Source organism: Hylobates moloch, unplaced genomic scaffold (assembly GCF_009828535.3).
Source record: "Hylobates moloch isolate HMO894 unplaced genomic scaffold, HMol_V3 SCAFFOLD_3, whole genome shotgun sequence".
Classification (NCBI taxonomy): domain Eukaryota; kingdom Metazoa; phylum Chordata; class Mammalia; order Primates; family Hylobatidae; genus Hylobates; species Hylobates moloch.
Genome location: NW_026652278.1, coordinates 63,155,383 through 63,176,048, shown reverse-complemented (window position 1 = coordinate 63,176,048; position 20,666 = coordinate 63,155,383). Strand labels below are relative to the sequence as shown.

The 20,666-nt window shown below is 37.7% G+C and overlaps 1 protein-coding gene and 1 pseudogene across 6 annotated transcripts in view; both read left to right on the top strand.

The window, feature by feature from the left end:
- HERC4 (HECT and RLD domain containing E3 ubiquitin protein ligase 4) overlaps positions 1–20,666 on the top strand; it is a 159,303-nt gene that overhangs the window by 96,031 nt on the left and 42,606 nt on the right. For 5 of the 6 annotated variants that reach the window (XM_058436290.1, XM_032138389.2, XM_058436289.1 and 2 more), the window contains 3 exons: positions 10,084–10,203; positions 18,038–18,061; positions 20,203–20,301. In XM_058436290.1, coding sequence (XP_058292273.1) covers positions 10,084–10,203; positions 18,038–18,061; positions 20,203–20,301 — 243 coding nt within the window. The remainder of the gene's footprint in view (positions 1–10,083; positions 10,204–18,037; positions 18,062–20,202; positions 20,302–20,666) is intronic. The other variant, XM_032138404.2, reaches the window with a different exon arrangement.
- On the top strand, positions 14,812–17,448 carry LOC116458623 (40S ribosomal protein S3a-like; annotated as a pseudogene).

The following is a 20,666-nucleotide window of genomic DNA, read 5'->3' as shown; positions in this document are numbered from 1 at the left end:
AACTCACATTTTGACGACTGGGATCCACAATTCCCCGCTGGCTAGGGCTGGGTTTTAATGCTCCCTCTGTGGACAGGAATCAGCTAACTTTGATCCAGTTTTACTTTTTGCTGTAACAGGGTGGTGCTGAGCTCAATGCCTCACAATTGCTGCATTCTTTCTCTCCCCGGTGCACAGAAATGCTCTCTGCACCACACTGCCACTGCCAGGGTCTAGGAGGGGGTGACGTTGGTGATTCAAGACTTTTTTGTATCTCTTTTTTTCAGCAATATGAAGTTGAAACCAGGTACTATGAGTGCTCACCTGATTTGTGGTTCTCAGTAAGATGCTTTTTTTGTGTAGATAGTTGTTAAATTGGTGTCCATGAAGCTGGGACAATCAGTGGAGCTTTCCATTTTGCCCTATTGCTTCACCTCTTCCACCTGTTTGCTTTTAGGGATGGAAACTGTGGTTTCACTTTTAAATTTTAAGTAAGATAAACAAAAATATATATCAGAGGTCGTAGGATATGAATCATATTCTGCAAGAGTCACTAAATTTTAGAATCCAATGAGATTAAAAATTAGTTTGTATATATATAAACATAAATATTGGAGAGGGGAAAGCCATTGTGTTTTCTGTATAACTATTCTGTGTATTTTCTTTTTTCAGTAGAAAGAGTTTGGCTAATTATTTCAGTTGATTAAAGCACAATACTAAAGACTCCAGGGTAGGACCTGCAAACTTTTTCTGTAAAGGACCAGATAGTAAATACTGCATGCTTTGTGAGCCATACAGTTTTTGTTGCAACTAGTCAACTCTCAACTCCACTGTGGACAGCATGTAAATGGATGGGAGTGGCTGCTTTCCAGCAAAATTTACTTAAAAAACAAAACAAAACAAAAAAACAGTGGGTAGCATTTGACCCACAGGTTGTAGTTTGCCTACCCCTTCTTTTAGGATGAAGATTTTGGTCTTCATATGTAAACTTGGTGTCTTTGTTTTGTTTGAAAGCTAGTAATAGCAGTATAACTCTGGTCAGTTTCTCTCAAATGAGTATCCTGGCCACAGATATAAAGCAATCAAAACAGTGGGAGAAAAAAGGAACTGAAAGTGCTTTTGTCAATAATTAGAGGAGATAAAAGTATCAACTGTGGAAATAAAAGCAGTATTATTAAATGTGTGCTTCTTAAATTGGATTATTTTTACCTTCAATGCTAAGCCACAAGATCAAGCAAATTGGACAGTCATATAGTGAGTTAAGAATGCATGTGTCAGCTGAGCGTGGTGGCTCACGCCTGTAATCCCAGCACTTTGGGAGGCCGAGGTGGGTGGATCACCTGAGATCAGGAATTCGAGACCAGCCTGGCCAATATGGTGAAATCCCATCTCTACAAAAATACAAAAAATTAGCTGGGCATGGTGGTGGGCACCTGTAATCCCAGCTACTTAGGAGGCTGGGGCAGGAGAATTGCTTGAACCTGGGAGGTGTCAACAGAGCAAGACTCTGTCAAAAAAAAAAAAAAAAAAAAAAGAATGCATGTGTTATATTTCTGGCTCTGTTACTCAAGTGACCTTGGTTACTTTCTTAAATGCTAAGCCTTAGTATACTCATCTTTATGATCATAATAATAGTATACATTTCATAGGACTGTTTAAATGAGATAATGTACATGAAGTCCACTTTAATGATAACTTCTATTTTATTATTGGAACATAAAATTTGAGTGAAAAATTTTTTTTTTTTAAAGACAGAGTTTCGCTCTTGTCACCCAGGCTGGAGTGCAATGGCACGATCTCGGCTCACTGCAACCTCTGCCTCCCGGGTTCAAGCAATTCTCCTACCTCAGCCTCCCAAGTAGCTGGGACTACAGGCGTGCGCCACTATGCCTGGCTAATTGTTGTATTTTTAGTAGAGACGGGGTTTCACCATCTTGGCCAGGCTGGTCTCGAACTCCTGACCTCATGATCCAACCACCTCAGCCTCCCAAGGTTCTGGGATTACAGGCGTAAGCCACTGCGCCCAGCCAAATTTGAGTGAATTTTAATGTAGAGTCTGCATTATAGTGAAAATGTTAGCTTCCCTTCTTGATATGCATACTGAAGACCTGACAGTCCCCTACGCCCCTCCATGGAGTGAGGTAGGGTAATGGTGTTATATATGTGTTTGTTCTCTTTTTCTATTAGGAATACTTCAGGGCAAAAGTTCAGAAAACATGAAAATTATATAAACCATTCTTTTTACTAAAAATTAACAATAAGCACACATTATAATACATCTCACTGGAAATGCAACAGATACAGACCGATCCTTTTAAAGTGCCGTTAGAAGTAAGAACTATAGGCAGTATCTCTTAAGTTTTATCTGTCCATCCATTCATCTCGTATTTATTGAGCACCTGTTTGGACACCAGCATTGTCTGGTTAGATTTATATATTTACTGAGTGATTCATTTTGTTCTCTTTCAGATATTCCTTAGTTTAATGTATATGTGATTATTCACAAATTATAATACTTTTGTTATTCTTCAAAGGAAAGTTAGCTAGTTTTGTTTAGTTTGTATGTTAGATCAACTTTATTTGTTTCTTTGGTGGTTTTTCTTCTCTTAAGTGCAACATCTCTATAGGGTCTGCATTTGGCTTCTTTTGTTTTAGTTTCTACCTCTCCCTCACCTACTGCCACAGCTTTAGTTGTCTCTTTTAAGGAAAATGACTGTCAGTTACGTCTTTGAGGCAAACGTTTCTCGAGTGACTTGACAGTCCTGCCATTACTTTCAACTGAGAAAGGCTTGTCTTGTTTTCCTGACTCTGCTCTGTGTGTGTGTGTGTGTGTATACAGTAATTTTTTTTTTTTTTTTTTATTTGAGACAGAGTCTCTCTGTTGCCAGGCTAGAGTGCAATGGCGTGATCTCAGCTCACTGCAACCTCTGCCTCCTGGGTTCAAGCGATTCTTCTGCCTCAGCCTCCCGAGCAGCTGGGTCTACAGGCACGTGCCACCGCGCCCAGCTAATTTTTCTATTTTTGGTAGAGATGGGGTTTCACTGTGTTGAATGGTCTCGATCTCTTGACTTTGTGATCCGCCCACCTTGACCTCCCAAAGTGCTGGGATTACAGGCATAAGCCACTGTGCCCAGCCTATGTACAGTAATTTTTTAAATTACTCTTACCCAGGGTTGAAATATTGAAGTAGTCTTTGACTATTCTCTTGTTTCCATATCCATTAGCTGCCATGACCTCTGAATTCTTATCTAGAGACTTTAAATCTTCTAGCAATATCCTAATCCTACTGCCAGCCTCTCTACTTATTCTTGACTATACCTCACTCTCTTAGCCAAATAATATTCATAAAATACAACTGATTCTGTTACTTTTTAAATCTAAAACCTTATTTCCCCATGTATCAACTTTTGTCACAGTAATATTCTGTAACAAAACATGCCAGAACTCATTGGCATACAGTGATGAACATTTATTCTAATTCCTACGGGATTGGGCCTTGTTTTAGCCTAAGCCATGGCTGAGGATGGCTAACCTAGAGACGGTTGAGGTCAGCTTATTTCCCAACTGCATGTTGAATCCAGTTTTGCTCCGTATGCCTCTCATTCTCTTTAGCAGTTTAGGTGGGGGCAATTACATACAGACTGTGTCTCTTTAGCTGGTGCTGTTCTCTCTGCCTAGAATGTTCTCCTTCAAACCTTTTTTTTGTTTGTTTTCCATTCACTTTCCTTTTTGATTTTTATTTGCAGTATCTTCAAACCTACAGAAACATTGAAAACAAATATAATTAAAACCTGTGTGCCCTCCATTCTAGATTCAGCAGTTGTTAACATACTGTCATATTTGCTGTATATATGTGTGTGTATATTCTTTTTTCATGAATCATTTGAAAGTAAAATGTAGATATCATCCTTTAATACTTTATCTTTCATCTCTTAAGAATACAGGCATTTTTCTATGTAACAGCAGTAGCATTATTTCTCTTAAGGAAGTTAACTATAATTCTATAATATCTTCTCTCTGTGCATGCATATTTCAAATTTCCTCATTTATAGCAAAAATGTTGTTTACATTACTGCTTTTTAAATAACCAGAGTCCAGTCAAATTTTGGTTTTTGCAATTGTGTGTTGAGTCTTGCTACTCTCCTTTCTGATTTATGAACATAGTGAATGACTCTTCAGTTTCTCTCAGCAGTTTTCAAGGATCTTGCATATTCTTTTAAAAATTTTATTCCTTCTCTTTCTCAAAGATTTATTCCTAAATGTTTTATGTTTTTGATGCTATTGTAAATGATTTTTAAAATTTTTATTTTCCAATTATTTGTTGCTAGTACAGAGAAATTTTTTTTTTTTTTTTTTTTTTTTTTTGAGACAGAGTTTGACTCTTTTTACCTAGGCTGGAGTGCAGGCACGATCTCAGCTCACCACAACCTCCGCCTCCTGGATTCAAGTGATTCTCCTGTCTCAGCCTCCCAAGTAGCTGGGATTACAGGCATGCACCACCATGCCCGGCTAATTTTGTATTATTAGTAGAGATGGGGTTTCTCCCTGTTGGTCAGTCTGGTCTTGAACTCCCGACCTCAGGTGATCCGCCCACCTCGGCCTCCCAAAGTGCTGGGATTACCGGCATGAGCCACTGTGCCCGGCCTTTTTTTTTTTTTTTCTCCTTTGAGACAGAGCTTCACTCCTGTCACCCAGGCTGGAGTGCAATGGTGAGACCTTGGCCCACTGCAACCTCTGCCTCCCGGGTTCAAATGATTCTCCTGCCTCAGCTTCCCAAGTAGCTGGGATTACAGGCATCCACCACCACACCCGGCTAATTCTTACATTTGTAGTAAAGACAGGGTTTTACCATATTGGCCAGGCTGGTCTCAAACTCCTGACCTGTGGTAATCTTCCTGCCTCAGCCTCCCAAAGTGCTGAGATTACAGGCATGAACCACTGTACCTGGCCTAGAGAAAATCAATTGAGTCTTGAGTGTTGGCCTTTTACCCTATGATCTTGATAAACTCTTAGTTCTGGTAATTCTCTTATAGATTGATTCATTTGGCTTTTTTATATACACAATCATGTTATTTTCTTGGCATATTTTATTAACTAAGAATTCCAGTACAATGTTGAATATAAGTGGTTATGGTGGTCATTCTTGCCTAGTTCCTAATCTTAGAAAGAAAGCATTCAATATCTTAACAGTAAGTATAATGTTAAATGTCGGCAGGGGGTGGGGGCGGTTGGATGGGTTTTATCTGTTTGAAGAAATTTTCTTTCATTTCTCTTTTGCTGAGAGTGTTTATTATAAATGGAGATTGAATTTTATCAGATATTGTTTCCATCTGTTGAGATGAACAGATGATTTTTTTTCTCCTTTTTTTCAGAAATATTGTGAAATTCATTGATAGTTGGATGTTAAACCAACCTTGCATTCTTGAAATCAACTTTACTTGGCATTATATTTATATTATACTTTATATATATTATTGGATTTAATTTGCTAATATTTTATTGAGGGTTTATATCCGTGTTCATAAGGGATATTGATCTGTAATTTTTATTTCTCATATTGCTGTTAGCTTTTGGTATCAAGTTTATTCTGGCTTCATAAAATGAATTAAGAAATGATCCTTCTTTATTTTCTGAAAGAGTTTGATTAAGATTGGTATTATTTCTTTATTAAATGTTTGATATAATTCATCAGTGAAACAGTTTTGGCCCTGGAGTTTTCTTTTGGGAAAATCTTAAATTTCCTATTAAATTTAAAAAATAAGTATAGGACATTTCAGGTTTTCTATTTCTTCATGAGTCAGTTTTACCAAGATATCTATGTAATCATGTTTCTTCTTTAATTCCTGATAGTGGTAATTTGTGTCATCTCTTTTTCTTGGTCAGTCTGACTGTAGGTTTATTCATTATTATCTTTTCAGAAAATCCATTTGCTTTTAATTTCTTCTCTAATGTTTTTCTGTTTTCTCTTTTATTGATTTCTTTGTTTCCTTCCTTCTGCTTGATTTGTACTTAATATGATCTTTTTTTTTCTAGATTCTTAAAGCAGAAACATTGATCATCGATTTTAGACCCTTTATTTCTAATATGATCATTTAATGCTATAGATTTTCTTTTATGCCTGGATTTATTAGCATCCCACAAATTTTTATGTGTTTTTACTTTTAAGTTCAAAATATTTTCCTAAAGCCCCTGTTTCCTAGCTCCAACATTTGAGTCTTCTCTGAATCTGACTCTTTTGATTGCTTTGTCTCTAGACACTTTTTTGTTTTGTTTTGTTCAGTTGACTTTTTTTTTTTTTTTTTGAGACAGAGTCTCACTCTGTCACCCAGGGTGGAGTGCGGTGGTGCAATCTCAGCTCACCGCAACCTCCACCCCCTAGGTTCGAGCGATTCTCGTACTTTAGCCTCCCAAGTTGCTGGGATTACAGGCATGTGCCACCACAGCCAGCTAATTTTTGTATTTTTAGTAGGGACAGGGTTTCGCCACATTGGCCAGGCTGGTCTTGAACTCCTGACCTCAGGTGATCCACCTGCCTTCTCCTCCCTGAGTGCTGGGATTACAGGCATGAGCCACCATGCCCAGCCTGTTCAGTTGATTTTTAATATGTCTCATAATTTTGGATTAGCTATAAAATAGTAAGAAACTGAAATCAATAGGTTTAAAGCTTATAAATTGGTACACCTCTCCTATTTGGTATTAGTGTAAGGATTTGAGTTTATTTAGTCAGGAATTAAGCTGGGATTGAATTTTTAATTTGCTATAAATACCTTCATTACACTACAGGCCTCTAATGCTAGAGGAATTTGAGGCCTCTAACATTGGAGGAATTTGAGGCCTGTAGTACAGTGTTTAGGGTGGAAGTAGGGTGTCAAATGGTTTTTGTGAATGTTTGTGCCCCACTTTGCATGCCTACTCCTTAGAGGGATTTTCTTCTCATTCTTACCTCTTGTCAGTTATAAACTGGTGTTGCTTGTTACTCAGTGCTTTCAAGATTGGTAGAGGAGAGGGAACAGACATGGTTCTTGGTTGTTGTGGTATAGCCTTGGTTTTAGGTAGATTATGTGTGCCTGGACCTTTGTTAGAGTTCCCTCCCCTCTTCCTGTGGCAACCAAACTCTGCTTCGGATTTTTTTGTGTGGCAGTTTCTGCTCCCTCCCTCAGCAATTGCAGACCTCTAGTCCTACTGATATAAGATTCTGAGCCTAGGACTGTTCTTGCCACCTTTCCTCCCAGGAATTGAAGGTTTTTCCCTCCCTCAGCAAGAAGACATGGGTTTGCTTCCCCTTCCTCAGTGGCTGTGTGAAAGAAGGATCTGGGCAGGGTGGCGGGCATTTGTTCCTTTCTCATGTGGCAGCTAATTCCTTGTACCATTGAGAGAGGCTCTTGATATTCTGCCTTGTTTCCTTCCCTGCCCCCCTGCCTTGTTTCCAGTTGTTTTCATGGAACAACTGGACAAGTGGCAGTCTGGAACAACTGGAACAAGTGGCAGTCTATGGACAAGAGGCTGTGAGTGAGTGCCAACTGCCTGGGACTCTGCGGGGTTTCATACTATCAAGCTACCCCACACTCAGCTTTAAGTGATCCTTAAAATTTTAGCGTATTACTTCTGCTTGTATGACAGTAGTAGTTTCCTCTTCTCTCTGCCACAAATGAGCCATTTCTGGTACCCTGTTACCTTTTGTAAGTATTTGTTGATCCTTGGATTCAGGCTACTTGGTTGTCTTATAACTTTAGCTCTCTCACAGGTTCAAGAAAACTTTTCAGTAATTTAGAAGTGTTTTGTTTAATTGCCAGTATTCTAGGATTTTCCAAATCTCTTTATGTTACTGATTTTTTAATTCCATTGTGGACAGAGAACATATGTTGTATACTTTGGATTCTTTTAAATGTATGAAGACTTACTGTATGGTCCAGGATTTGGTCTATCTTAGTGAACATTTCGTGTACAATTATTAGGTGAAGTGTTCTATGACAGTGAGTGCAAGTTGGTTTAAATTGTTATTCAGATCATCTATACTTGCTGGTTTTGTCTGTTTTTTTCTATCAGTTAATAAGAGCAGTGTTAAAAATCTCCAACTGTGATCGTGGTTCTGTTGATTTCTCTTTCATATATTTTCAAGCTCTGCTGTTTTTGGATTGTTGTGACTTCTTGGTAAATTAATCCTTTTATTATTATGAAATATGCCCCTTTTCCTCTGGAAATGCTTGTTTTGAACTCTTACTGTAAGAGTAGCCTCTCTGGCCAGGGATGGTGGCTCACGCCTGTAATCCCAGCACTTTGGGAGGCCAAGGTGGGCGGATCACGAGGTCAGGAGATTGAGACCATCCTGGCTAACATGGTGAAACCCCGTCTCTACTAAAAATACAAAAAAAAATTAGCCAGAGGTGGTGGTGGATGCCTGTAGTCCCAGCTACTCGGGAGGCTGAGGCAGGAGAATGGCGTGAACCTGAGAGGCGGAGCTTGCAGTGAGCCAAGATGACGCCACTGCATTTCAGCCTGGGCAAGAGAGTGAGCCTTCATCTCAAAAAAAAAAAAAAAAAGGAGCAGCTCTCAGCTGTGCTTTCTGTTGGTTTATTGGGTTTGAGTTTTATTTATTTATTTATAGCAGGTCTTACTTTGTGCATTCATGGTTTAGAGTTAGCCAAGGATGTGGAGGGAATTTGCACATAGATTTTGGGGCTTTGTCCTCTGGATTCCTTTCTTTGATTTTTTTTATTCCTCACTATCTGACTGTGCTGGCAGCTTCAGTCTGTCTATTAAGACTGCTGCTTTCTGCTTGAGCTCTACCCTCTACTTGTGTCCATTCCTGTTTCTGCCTACTTTTGGTGGATCTCCAGTGTTTTTAAGTACAATAGTTGTTCTTTAATGTATTGTCTAGGGTTTATGATTGTTAGTGCCAGGAAGAGTAGTCTGATGCAAAGTATTCTGCCATATTTAGTACCAGAATTCCTCTAGTCTCTTTTAATTTAGAATAGCTCCTAACTTTTTTTTTTTCAATCCCTGCTACCTTGAGTTTTTGAAGATTCTTGGCCAGTTTTCTTATAAAAGTTTCATAATCAGGATTTGTCTGATTGTTTCCTCGTGGTGATGTTTATTTAACTTGTTCCTCTATCCCTTATATTTCCTATAAACTAAAATTTAGATTAGGAGACTTGATTGGATTTGGCTTAAACTGTTTTTACTTCATAGATCATTTGTATGCTTCCTGTTGAGTTATATCACCAAGAGCATAATATTTCATTGTTCCAGTATTGGTGATGATTAGTTAGATAACTTGATTAAGATGGTGCTCTCCACTGTAAAGATTTGTTTTTATCTTTGTAATTAATAGGTAATCTCTAGGGTGGTAATTTGCATCCTCTTCATTTTTCACATCGTGTCCAGATATCACCTCCTAAAGTTTATTCTAATCAGATGCCAGCACAGAGCAACACTTAACAAGCATTAGCTGCTATTATTAAGGTCCCATTTCCCAGCCATAAGTCTTTATAGTATCTAGTTTATATATACCATATACAGTTTAATCATTATATATCTCATACTGTGTTGTAGTTATAAAGACATGTCTTTTCTAGATTTTGGGGTACTGAATGCAGATATCACATCTTACAAATCTTTGTGTCTCCCATAGCACTTAACTAGCATTTTGCATATAGTAGGCACTCAGTAATTATTTTTTGTAGAAAGAAAAAAATAGCTAAGAAAATCCCCAAAGCATTTTTTTCTTTAGATATTTTAAATTTCTCTGTCTTGGCCAGGCACGGTGGCTCACGCATGTAATCCCAGCACTTTGGGAGGCCAAGGCGGGCAGATCACAAAGTCAGGAGATCGAGACCATCCTGGCTAACACAGTGAAACCCCGTCTCTACTAAAAATACAAAAAATTAGCTGGGCATGGTGGCGGGTGCCTGTAGTCCCAGCTACTTGGGAGGCTGAGGCAGGAGAATGGCGTGAACCCGGGAGGCAGAGCTTGCAGTGAGCTGATATTGTGCCACTGCACTCCAGCCTGGGTGACAGAGTGAGACTCCATCTCAAAAAATAAAAAAAAATTTGTCTGTCTTGGGTACTGGTTAAATTTAATGTCAATTACATTTTCTTTTGTAGGTAAATGAGAAAACGGGACAGATTATACAGTATGATAAATTTTATATACATGAAGTACAAGAATTGATAGACATAAGAAATGATTATATCAACTGGGTCCAACAGCAGGCCTATGGAATGGTAGGTTTTCTGTGCAATTTGTAGTTTCATTTTTATGTATATATATCTAATAAAAAAAGAAACAATTGCTTGGTTTTGAAACGAGAAAGTTTTTTCAGAACTTTTATCCAGAACTTACTTTTTAAATAACACATTGCAAAGGAGTGCTATATATTATACAGTATTTATATGCATTCTACTCTTTTACCAAAGCCAAACCAAAGAAATGGATTACACTTTAAAAAAACAAAGCAAAAAAAAACTACAAGTGCGAAATGGATTTTTAACTTTTTTATTTTCTATGAGGTTGCCTCTTATTTCTCCAGTGTTGAGAATACTGGCATTCTTCATACTAGAACTCCTAAGAATGCATTATTGTTGTGAAATTGGTGCTTCAAGACTACCAAAAGAGGGCTGGGTGTGATGGCTCATGCCTGTAATCTTAGCACTTTGGGAGCCTGAGGCAGGTGGATTGCCTGAGCTCAGGATTTCAAGACCAGCCTAGGCAACATGACGAAACCCCATCTCTACTAAAAATACAAAAAATTAGCCAAGCGTGGTGGCACATGCCTGTAATCCCAGCTACTCAGAAGGCTGAGGCATGAGAATCACTTGAACCTGGGAGATGGAGGTGGCAGTGAGCCGATTATGTGTTTACCTTTATTTCAGATTTTTTATATAAATGTGGGTGCGTACATCTTTTTATGCAGCCAAGTCTTTAATAACTAGACACTATCCCATTAAAATAGTACCATGGTCTTATAAAACTTGAATTAGGCACATAAAATTTTAATGCAGAAATGGGTAAGCAGTTAGATACAAAATATTTAGGTTTACTACTCTTATTTGCTAGCCATTTTTGTATACTTGAGGCCCACTTTTCTGTAGCCAGGTAATTTAATATGTGTGCAGCAGTTAGAAGGGTGAGTAACTTTTCATTGCTTGCTAGGCACCAGCTGTAAGCTCCTTGTGGATGGGTGCTCTTGTCAGTCAACCAACACCTCTGACAGTGTCTAGAATATGTCTAGTAAGCACTAAAAAAGTACAGTAGTTTTTGAATGGCAATCTGGTTAGTGCATGCTGTTTTTAGGATACTCCTGCCTCCTGGAATCAGGTTGCTTCTAGACATCTTTTCCTTCCCTAGTGTACTTGGGTCTGGACTTGGAGAGACTCATTGACTTTTATCCTGAGTCACCTTGAGGCTGGGTCAGGTTTGTAGCCATTCTATAGATTTAGGTCTACTCATTTGCTTATTCAACAAACTGATAATCTGTTATATAACAGGCACTGATTTAAGTATTAGAAATACAGTGGTGAACCAGACAGAGCCTTGTTTCTCATGGAATTTGTAATCTACTGGGCAAGATTGGCAATAGTCAAAGCAAAAAATATCAGCTAATAATATGTATTATTAAAATGAGGGGACTTAGTAAAGATAGATTTCAGAAAAGACTTATCTAATGAAGTATGAGTATTAATCTGAATGACAAGGAGCAGCCCTTTAAGATCAGGGCAGAGAGAATTTCAAGAACAATGAACATTTGGTAAAATACCTTAGGTGAAAACAAGCTTGACATGATAGAAAAAAGCCAGCTTTAGGCCAGGCGTGGTGGCTTACGCCTGTAATCCCAGCATTTTGGGAGGATCATGAGGTCAGGAATTCGAGACTAGCCTGGCCAACATGGTGAAACCCTGTCTCTACTAAAAATACAAAAACTTAGTCAGGCATGGTGGTGGGCGCCTGTAATCCCAGCTACTCGGGAGGCTAAGGCAGGAGAATTGCTTGAACCCAGGAGGTGGAGGTTGCAGTGAGCCTAGATTGCACCATTGCACTCCAGCACGGACGACAGTGTGAGACTCCTTTCAAAAAAAAAAAAAGAAACAAAGAAAGGAAAACAGCCAGCATGTCTTATGGGAGTGAGGAGGGAACAGAGAAATGGGCAGGGGCCAAATCATACAGAGTTTAGTAAACTAGCATTAGGAATTTGGATTTTATCTAAAGTGTTAACGATAAACAGGGGAAATTTAATCTGATCCTTCTGAATAATCACTTTGTTGGCTGTGTAGGGAACGGGACAGAAATGAAAGATGGAGATCCATGAGAAAGCTATATTTTAGTAGATTAGGGGAGAGGAAATGATGGGTTTGACTAGGATGATGGTTGTTTAGATGGAAGAAGGAAATGGACTTGGAATACGTCATGGAGATAAAAGGGAATCTTGGAGACAAAAGGAAAATAAAAATCACTGATGGATTGGATATGAAGTGAGGAAAGGAGAGAAATCCACAAAGATTAAAAAGCAGGTGTGGTAGAGGGAAAACTAGGAGAGTCTTGGAAACCAGAATTTAAAAGTGAAAGAGAGACTGTTGAATGCTGCAGAGGAGGAGGATGAAACCATAGAATTGACAGTGAATTTGGTTACATGAAGGTAATTGGTAACCTTGATAATACCATTCTAGGGTTGGGGTGTTGTAAAGAGAAATTTAGAGGTAAGGAAGCAGTAACAACCATTGGCAATACTTTGAAGAAGTTCTGCATTGAAGAGGAGCAAAAAAAAAAAAAAAAATAAATAAATAAAGGAGTGGTAGCTGGAATCAAGGGATAATTTTTTAAGAAAGAAAATAATTGACCTCAGCAGAGTTTTGAATAAATATTTCCTTTTTTCTTCATCTCTGACCTAGGTAAAGCTTCTCAAACTCTTCCTTTAGAGAACCTGTGAAGGCAGGAGAAATGACATATCTCTTAAGGATTTAACCTTCCTTCAGCAAGACTTGAACTAAGGCTAATTTTCTATCTTTAAATGCAAATTTTGCATTATGGGCATAATAGATATTTATTGCAATATAAAAGATTTAATTAGCCGGGCACGGTGGCTCACCGCACTTGTAATCCCAGCACTTTGGGAGGCCGAGGCGGGCGGATCACGAGGTCAGGAGATCGAGACCACGGTGAAACCCTGTCTCTACTAAAAATACAAAAAAATTAGCCGGGCGTAGTGGCGGACGCCTGTAGTCCCAGCTACTCGGAGAGGCTGAGGCAGGAGAATGGCGTGAACCCAGGAGGCGGAGCTTGCAGTGAGCCGAGATTGTGCCGTTGCACTCCAGCCTGAGCGACAGAGCAAGACTCCATCTCAAAAAAAAAAAAAAACAAACAAACAAAAAAGAGATTTAATTTATTTGCCATTGAGGAAAATTGATTCTTCAGGAAATGAACCTTGTTCATACCAAGACTTTGCATATAAACCCTCACACACCAACCAGGGTACCCTAGGTCTTTTAGCAGTGTTTTTGAAAGGATTCAGAACATTTGGAGGGATATGTGGACCCTTTTAAAGAGGAACAATTTCTTAAGAAGCCCAGTGTTCACTTACATATTATATAAATATATACACACATTAAACTAGTTCTAAACTCTTGGTGCTTAGCTGTTAAAAGAACTCTAAGACCACAACAAATTTATAATTATAAATAACATTACAGTCCGGGTGCGGTGGCTTACGTCCCAGCACTTTGGGAGGCCGAGGCGGGCAGATCACCTGAGGTCAGAAGTTCTAGACCAGTCTGGCCAAGATGGTGAAACCTTGTCTCTACTAAAAATACAAAAATTAGCCAAGCATGGTGGTGGGCACCTGTAATCCCAGCTACTTGGGAGGCTGATGCAGGAGAATGGCTTGAACCCAAGAGGTGGAGGTTGCAGTGAGCTGAGATTACGCCACTGCACTCCAGCCTGGGTGACAGAGTGAGACTCCATCTCAAAAAAAAAATAAATAATAAATAACATTACAAATTGGAAAATTAAGTTAATTTATTATGGAGAATGTTGTAATGATTAAGAATTCTAACTCACAACATAAATATGTATGATGAGAAAGCAGAGTAACTTTTATGAGAGTGCCTGGATTCAAATCCCACCTCAGCATATATTCAGTTCTGTCCTTGGGAAAATTACTTAATGTCTCTGAGATTTCATTTTGTTTTCTGTAAATTAGGATATTAGTACCTACCTTAAAAAGTTTTGAGAAGATTAATTTATATGATCCCTGTGAAGGACTTAATTTCTGGCACACGTTAAGTCTTTATAAAATGGTGATTATTGTTGCTGGCTACCTTGACACAGGCTACAAATTTGGCAGTAGCTTTTATTCTGACGTGTCTAATAACTCTGTTCTCTTGCTGCCTTTCTCTATGTGCACTATAATGAAACATTTTCTAAGAGGACTTTCTAGGTACTATTCTCAGTTTCCTTATCCTCCTTTAACTTTGCTTTTAAATTGTTTGTAAAAATACCTTATTGGTTACTACCAAATTCTTTGCTATTTTTTCTTCCCTTTCTGATACTTTTAGTTAATTATCTTTATCTGGTTTTCCCTTTGGTGCCTCTCTCTCTTAGAAAAATGATTATACCTGATGTCTAATCATCTCTCTTTTTCTGAAGTTTTTCACATGTCCTATTATTTTTCATATTCTTGCCAGTTCACATCTTTCTCTCCCAATTTTTAGTGTAACCAAATTATATTCTGCTTAGTATGGTTTAGTCGCACTATAAATTCTAACATTATCTTACTGACTTCCCCAATGTATAATGATATGTATAACATCTATATCTACTTACATGTAGTAGTAAAAAAGATAATGCATACATACTAATATTTCATTGTTTAGCTAAGGAGAAAATCCATCTCCCATACTATAAACTCCCTTGATATATAGTATAGTTATCAAGCAGGCCATAGATAAATTTTATAGGCTTTTTTTTTTTGCTTATTTAAACTTTCTTAGTAGTAATAGCACTTTTTAAATGTCCTACAAGAGGCATATTGGTGATATGAAGGCTGTGCATACGTGAGGATAGGGTTATATTGGAAGTCCCTGCACCTTACTTTCAATTTTGCTGTGAATCTAAAGCTGCTTTAAAATAATAAAGTTCTTTTTTCAAAAAAAGTCCCACAAGGTATACTATAAAAGGATTTCAGATGTTCCTTTTATATTGCCTTCTAGCTAAACAGAGTGTAATCTAAAAGGCTTTTTTGCAGAACAGTCTCTAAAGACTTTCATCTTGTTTACACTGCCAGTTGGAGCATTTATGTGGTAATAACTTGGTACTGTGAATTTTTTTAAAGAAATTCTTGTCAATAATATTCTTCTTCTGAATAGGATTTGCATAGAGTGATGTTTTGCTTATGCTTATACTGCTTTGGCTTTACTTAACACAATATAGTGAGAGAACCCAAAGTCTTTGCTAATATCTTAAATCCTCCAATAATATCCCTGGTGACATGTGGGAACTTAGTCAACTACAAAGTTAAAGAGAACAGTTTACACAAGACTGCCCTCACTTCTGATACCAATTGTGAGTTTGGGTAGGGTCCCCCAAACTACCCTTAGGTTTGATAATTTGCTACAAGGCCTCCCAGAACTCACTGAAAATTGTTACACTGATGATTAGAGTTTATTACAGGGAAAGGCTAATAGGTTAAAATCAGCCAAGGGTCCTTTTGACTCTCTGAGCAGCACCATGACATTTGGCAAGAACAAGCACCTTATGAAAGGTGACAAATAGGGAGCAAAGAAATGGTTAATCTACTTTCTAAAAAAGACAGATATGGTATGAAAGCACGTGCTATGTTTAGTGTAAGAAATATTGGAGAGAAACACTAGTCACCAGGACTCAAGGAACCAAAATTATATCTGATGGCCTCAAGTGTTGTGTATATTTGAAGTGAACCTTTCTGATCTGCAGAATGATGAAACTGTATTTTAAAAATTCAAGCTGACTACTGAGGATGTTGAGGCGCTAAACTACCTAACTTCCATAGCATGGATCTTGCCTGTGACAAAATGAGGTCCATGGCCAAAAACTGGTAGATCATGAAAGAAGCTCATGTTAATGTCAAGACCACTAATGGTTATTTGCTTCATCTGTTCTGTGTTGGTTTTACTAAGAAACACAACGGTCAGATACAGAAGACCTCTTACTCTCAGCACCAACAGGTCCGCCAAATCCACAAGAAAGTGATGAAAATCATGATTCAAGAGGTTCAGACAAGTGACTTGAAAGAAGTGGTCGATAAACGTTGGAAAATATAAAGAAAAGGCTTGCCAGTCTGTTTATCCTCTCCATGCTTGTCCTTGTTAGAAAAGTAAAAATGCTAAAGACGCCCAAGTTTGAAGTGGGAAAACCAGGGAGCTTCATTGTGAAGGTAGTAGTTCTAGAAAGGCTACTGGGGATGTGACAGGTGCTAAAGTTATATGAGCTGATGGATGTGGACCATAAATCCAAGAATCTGTTTAAAATTTAGGCTTTTGGCCAGGTGCGGTGGCTCACGCCTATAATCCCAGCACTTTGGGAGGCTGAGGTGGACAGCTCACGAGGTCAGGAGTTCGAAACCAGCCTAACCAACATGGAGAAACCCCATCTCTACTAAAAATACAAAATTAGCTAGGCGTGGTGGTGCATGCCTATAATCCCAGCTACTCGGGAGGCTGAGGCAGGAGAATTGCTTGAACCCGGGAGGCAGAGGTTGCGGTGAGACGAGATTGCACCATTGCACTCCAGCCTGGGCAACAAGATCGAAGCTCCGTCTCAAAAAAAAAAAAAAAAATTTAGGCTTTTAATAGTGACAAATAGAAAGTTCAATCTGAGAAAAAAAAATCAACCAAGGGAAGAAGCACACAGGGCACAGTCTGGAAAGATAGAGACAGAGCTTCTGTTGTCCTTTCCTTGTAGAGTCATGGATGAATTACTTTCCTGGCATAGATGTGTGACAATACAGAGTATTTCCAGCCAAAGAAGCTCACCAGAACCCTGGTGCCCAGAGTTTTTACTGGGGTTAAATCACATCCTGCTCATGTAGTGACCTCTAGTTCCCAGCTCTTCTGGAAGCAGAACTGACAGCACATGGCCCAAGCCCCTATCATAAGTCACATTGTCCAGTGGCTAAAGCGCCAGGCAAACAAAGACACTCCTATCAGGCATGATATTGCACAGGTCTATAGGTCACCTCCTAGTAACCTAGGGCAATGCCCTCTCTTCTGGGGTAAAATTAATTCCTCACAACACAAGGCACCATCCACAAATTTAGTAACATATTTCTGAAGATTCTGGTGCTTTACACAAGTCTGTGCTCTGAGCATATGTGGAAACTTTCTACAAGAAAATGTACGTTTCTGTTCAATAAAGTGGTAAGCTTTCATTATAATTTCCACTATTACTGCCTTAATAAATATATCTTTCTCTCTTCATTTCTTTTTGCTTACCAACCTTTTTCCCTGTCCTGTACTTTCTATTTTAAATTAATTCAGTTTTAAAGAATGCTTAATGTAAGATACCTTATGTTTTACTGGTTTTTTTTCTGTCAAATAAAAACAATTTATGGCTTATTTTTTCTCACTTTGTGTCCATATGGCATTTTAATCTACTAAACACTGTCAGACATTTTGCTGAGATTTTAAAGTCTTAAAGTCTGAGGAATGTTTTTTCCATTTTTTTAAGTAGAAAAACTGAGCCATAAAATTTTTTTTTAAGACCAACCCAGGCATAGGATTAGTTTTCTTATTCTGCCTAAATTCTGCAAATGGGGGTGTTTAATTGCTGAAAACAAATTTCATTATGTTCAGGCCTCAATCATTTTATGATCACAAGGTACCTGAAACAAAGATCTTACATTAATAGATAGAGATATATAAGATGCATGTGTAGGGAGTGTATTTGATTGTAGATATATTTTCTACCTCATTACTTCAATATTCTGCTGTAGCAAAATATATGAAATGCTACCTTGAATAGAAATAGTTAAATTTGGACACTAACATTGCTCTTTACTCGTTATTGTTATATTCTGCGCTGCTGTCTTAGGATGTCAACCATGGATTAACTGAGGTAAGTTTGGTGTAATAAAGCTCATATTTAGAGTAACATATACTCCATTTTCTCCTGAGTAATAGAAGAGCCAAAGGTTCCTTTTTTTTTTGGTGTGGTTAAAAAATGTAAATAAATAGATATATATAAGTATCATTTTTAAAAATTGAGTCTGTAGAGATTATCTTGTATAACATTTCAGAAGTTTTCTGAAGAAAATGAAATTCTGTTAACTTTACACCTATATGATGCCTCAACAATATTTGCTTCAGATTAGTTTCTGTCCTCCTCAAGTCTTCCAGTATAAAATGTAATGTGTCCTCAGAATATAAAAAAGCAAACTTTTATTTTAAAATTTAGCAAATGCCTACCTAATGTGGCTGAAAACATTTTATATTAGAGAGGTAAAAAAACTTCATTTTTAAAATTGATTAATTGATACTCAAAATGGTCACAAAGTTAAACTTTTTGTATGATTATCTTTCTCACTTCTAATATAAAAGTTCTAGCACTTTGGTTTAAGTAATCAATAACCCTAGACTGCCCTTTTAACACTTGGGAACATTATAATACCTTCTTTATCTGTTATAGATGTCAGGTTTTGCTTTGATTTGCTTTTTGTTGGTTGCTATGTTTTTCCCAGCACTTGAACCAATGAAGCATTTTGAGTTAGCTTTAAATTATAGCTCTAATATTGTTTGCTTCCTCATTGTCAAATAGAATTAGCACTTAAAATTATGAAAACATAGAGTTTTGAAGCCAAAGGGTACTTTAGAGATATCTAAATCTTTTTGAATTTTAGAGAAGTAAAATTAGTTTTTATGATCATTAGCTAGGCAGTGCCACAAATATAGGATGGAGGTAAACCTTGTCACATGAAAAATACTGAAGAGTGAATGTTTAGAATGGAATAAAATACAATTTAGGGAGAGCATGATTAGGACTTAAAATATTTAAACTACATACACTTCCCAGCAGGGGCAAAGCAAAGACTAAGTGATGCATAGTGATATATAGAAATGCAGAGTCAGGCTGGGCGCAGTGGCTCACACCTGTAATCCCAGCACTTTGGGAGGCCGAGGCGGGTGGATCATGAGGTCAGGAGTTCAAGACTAGCCTGGCCAACCTAGTGAAACCCCATCTCTACTAAAAATACAAAAAATTAGCTGGGTGTGGTGGCAGGCACCTGTAATCCCAGCTACTCGGGAGACTGAGGCAGGAGAATCGCTTGAACCCCGGAGGCGAAGGTTGCAGTGAGCCTAGATCGCACCATTGCACTCCAGCCCTGGCGTCAGTGCGAGACTCTGTCTGGGAAAAAAAAAAAAAAAAGAAATGCAGATTCAGACTATAAAGAACTGTCTAGTCACTAAGAAGTGGATTGTTTTATGGTGTATTAATTCTTCATTAGAAGTCTTATAGCAGGGGCTCTGAGTCAGGGCAGGCACAAAGATATTGTCTTATTGGGTAGATGGTAGAAGTAGATCGTCCTCCAACTACAAGAATGTGTGACTGGCAGTTCATAACTCTTTATATTTTACTGCACTATTAAAATACTTAGCAATCAATACATTACCTGCCAGGATAAGTAACTGTCTGTAAAGTGTCTAACGTCTAATGATGATAATAATAGATCAGTTTTCCTAACTTTAAAGGCTAACAGAATAGTAATACTAATGGTACTTTTTTGTATATTAAGTAAATGAACAGATTATTGGACTCATAATAATTTTGATACCCTAATGACGTTATACTCAATATCTGTTAAATGAAGGAATAGGCAGATTACTTATCATTAGCCTCAGTTGCTGCAGTTGCCCTAACATGTAAGAATTGGCTGTCACATTTAACATAGGCGCCCCCAATTTTAGAACAAATTTGCAACCTCATTCACTGAGATTTGCAGTTACCATATGCTAAGCAAAAGATACTTGCAGTATATGATTGTATAGACTCTCAAGTATACAGTTGCCCCCTAAAATTGGGTTTATTCCAATGCCTCATTTAATTTTTAATAATTCTGTAAGCAGCATGTTTTATTTGTAATTCCAGAACCACATGAGTGAATAAACAAAGAATGTAGTCCACTTTATAAGAAATGACAGCATCCACAGTAAGTATATCACAAATCAACTTGTACTAATAAGTTAATTTTTTATTTCCAGTTGGCAGATATCCCTGTTACAATCTGTACGTATCCATTTGTATTTGATGCCCAAGCAAAAACTACTCTGTTACAGACCGATGCAGTCTTACAGATGCAGGTAAAATATTATATAATACTAATCTAATTTGAGAGGGTTTTTTTTTTTTAATTGTTTCTTTGATGTTTTTGGACAGTAAATATTTGAAATTTTCCTAGGATCAGTAATGAAGGTACACGAAGTACTTTGGGTAGCTATAAAGAAGACTGCTGCATGTGATATGTGTATTCTTATGAGGGCATTTATAAAAAAAGGTTGCAGTGAAAATGAAATAACCTAACCTATGATCATTTTATGTATTACAAATTGTATAAGCCTCTTTCATTACAGAAATATTCAATCTTTATAAACCGTTTTACTAGTTTACTTGGTAAGATGTTGGTTTGTTTCAAAATCTTGTTTCATTATATGTCCCCTTTTTATAT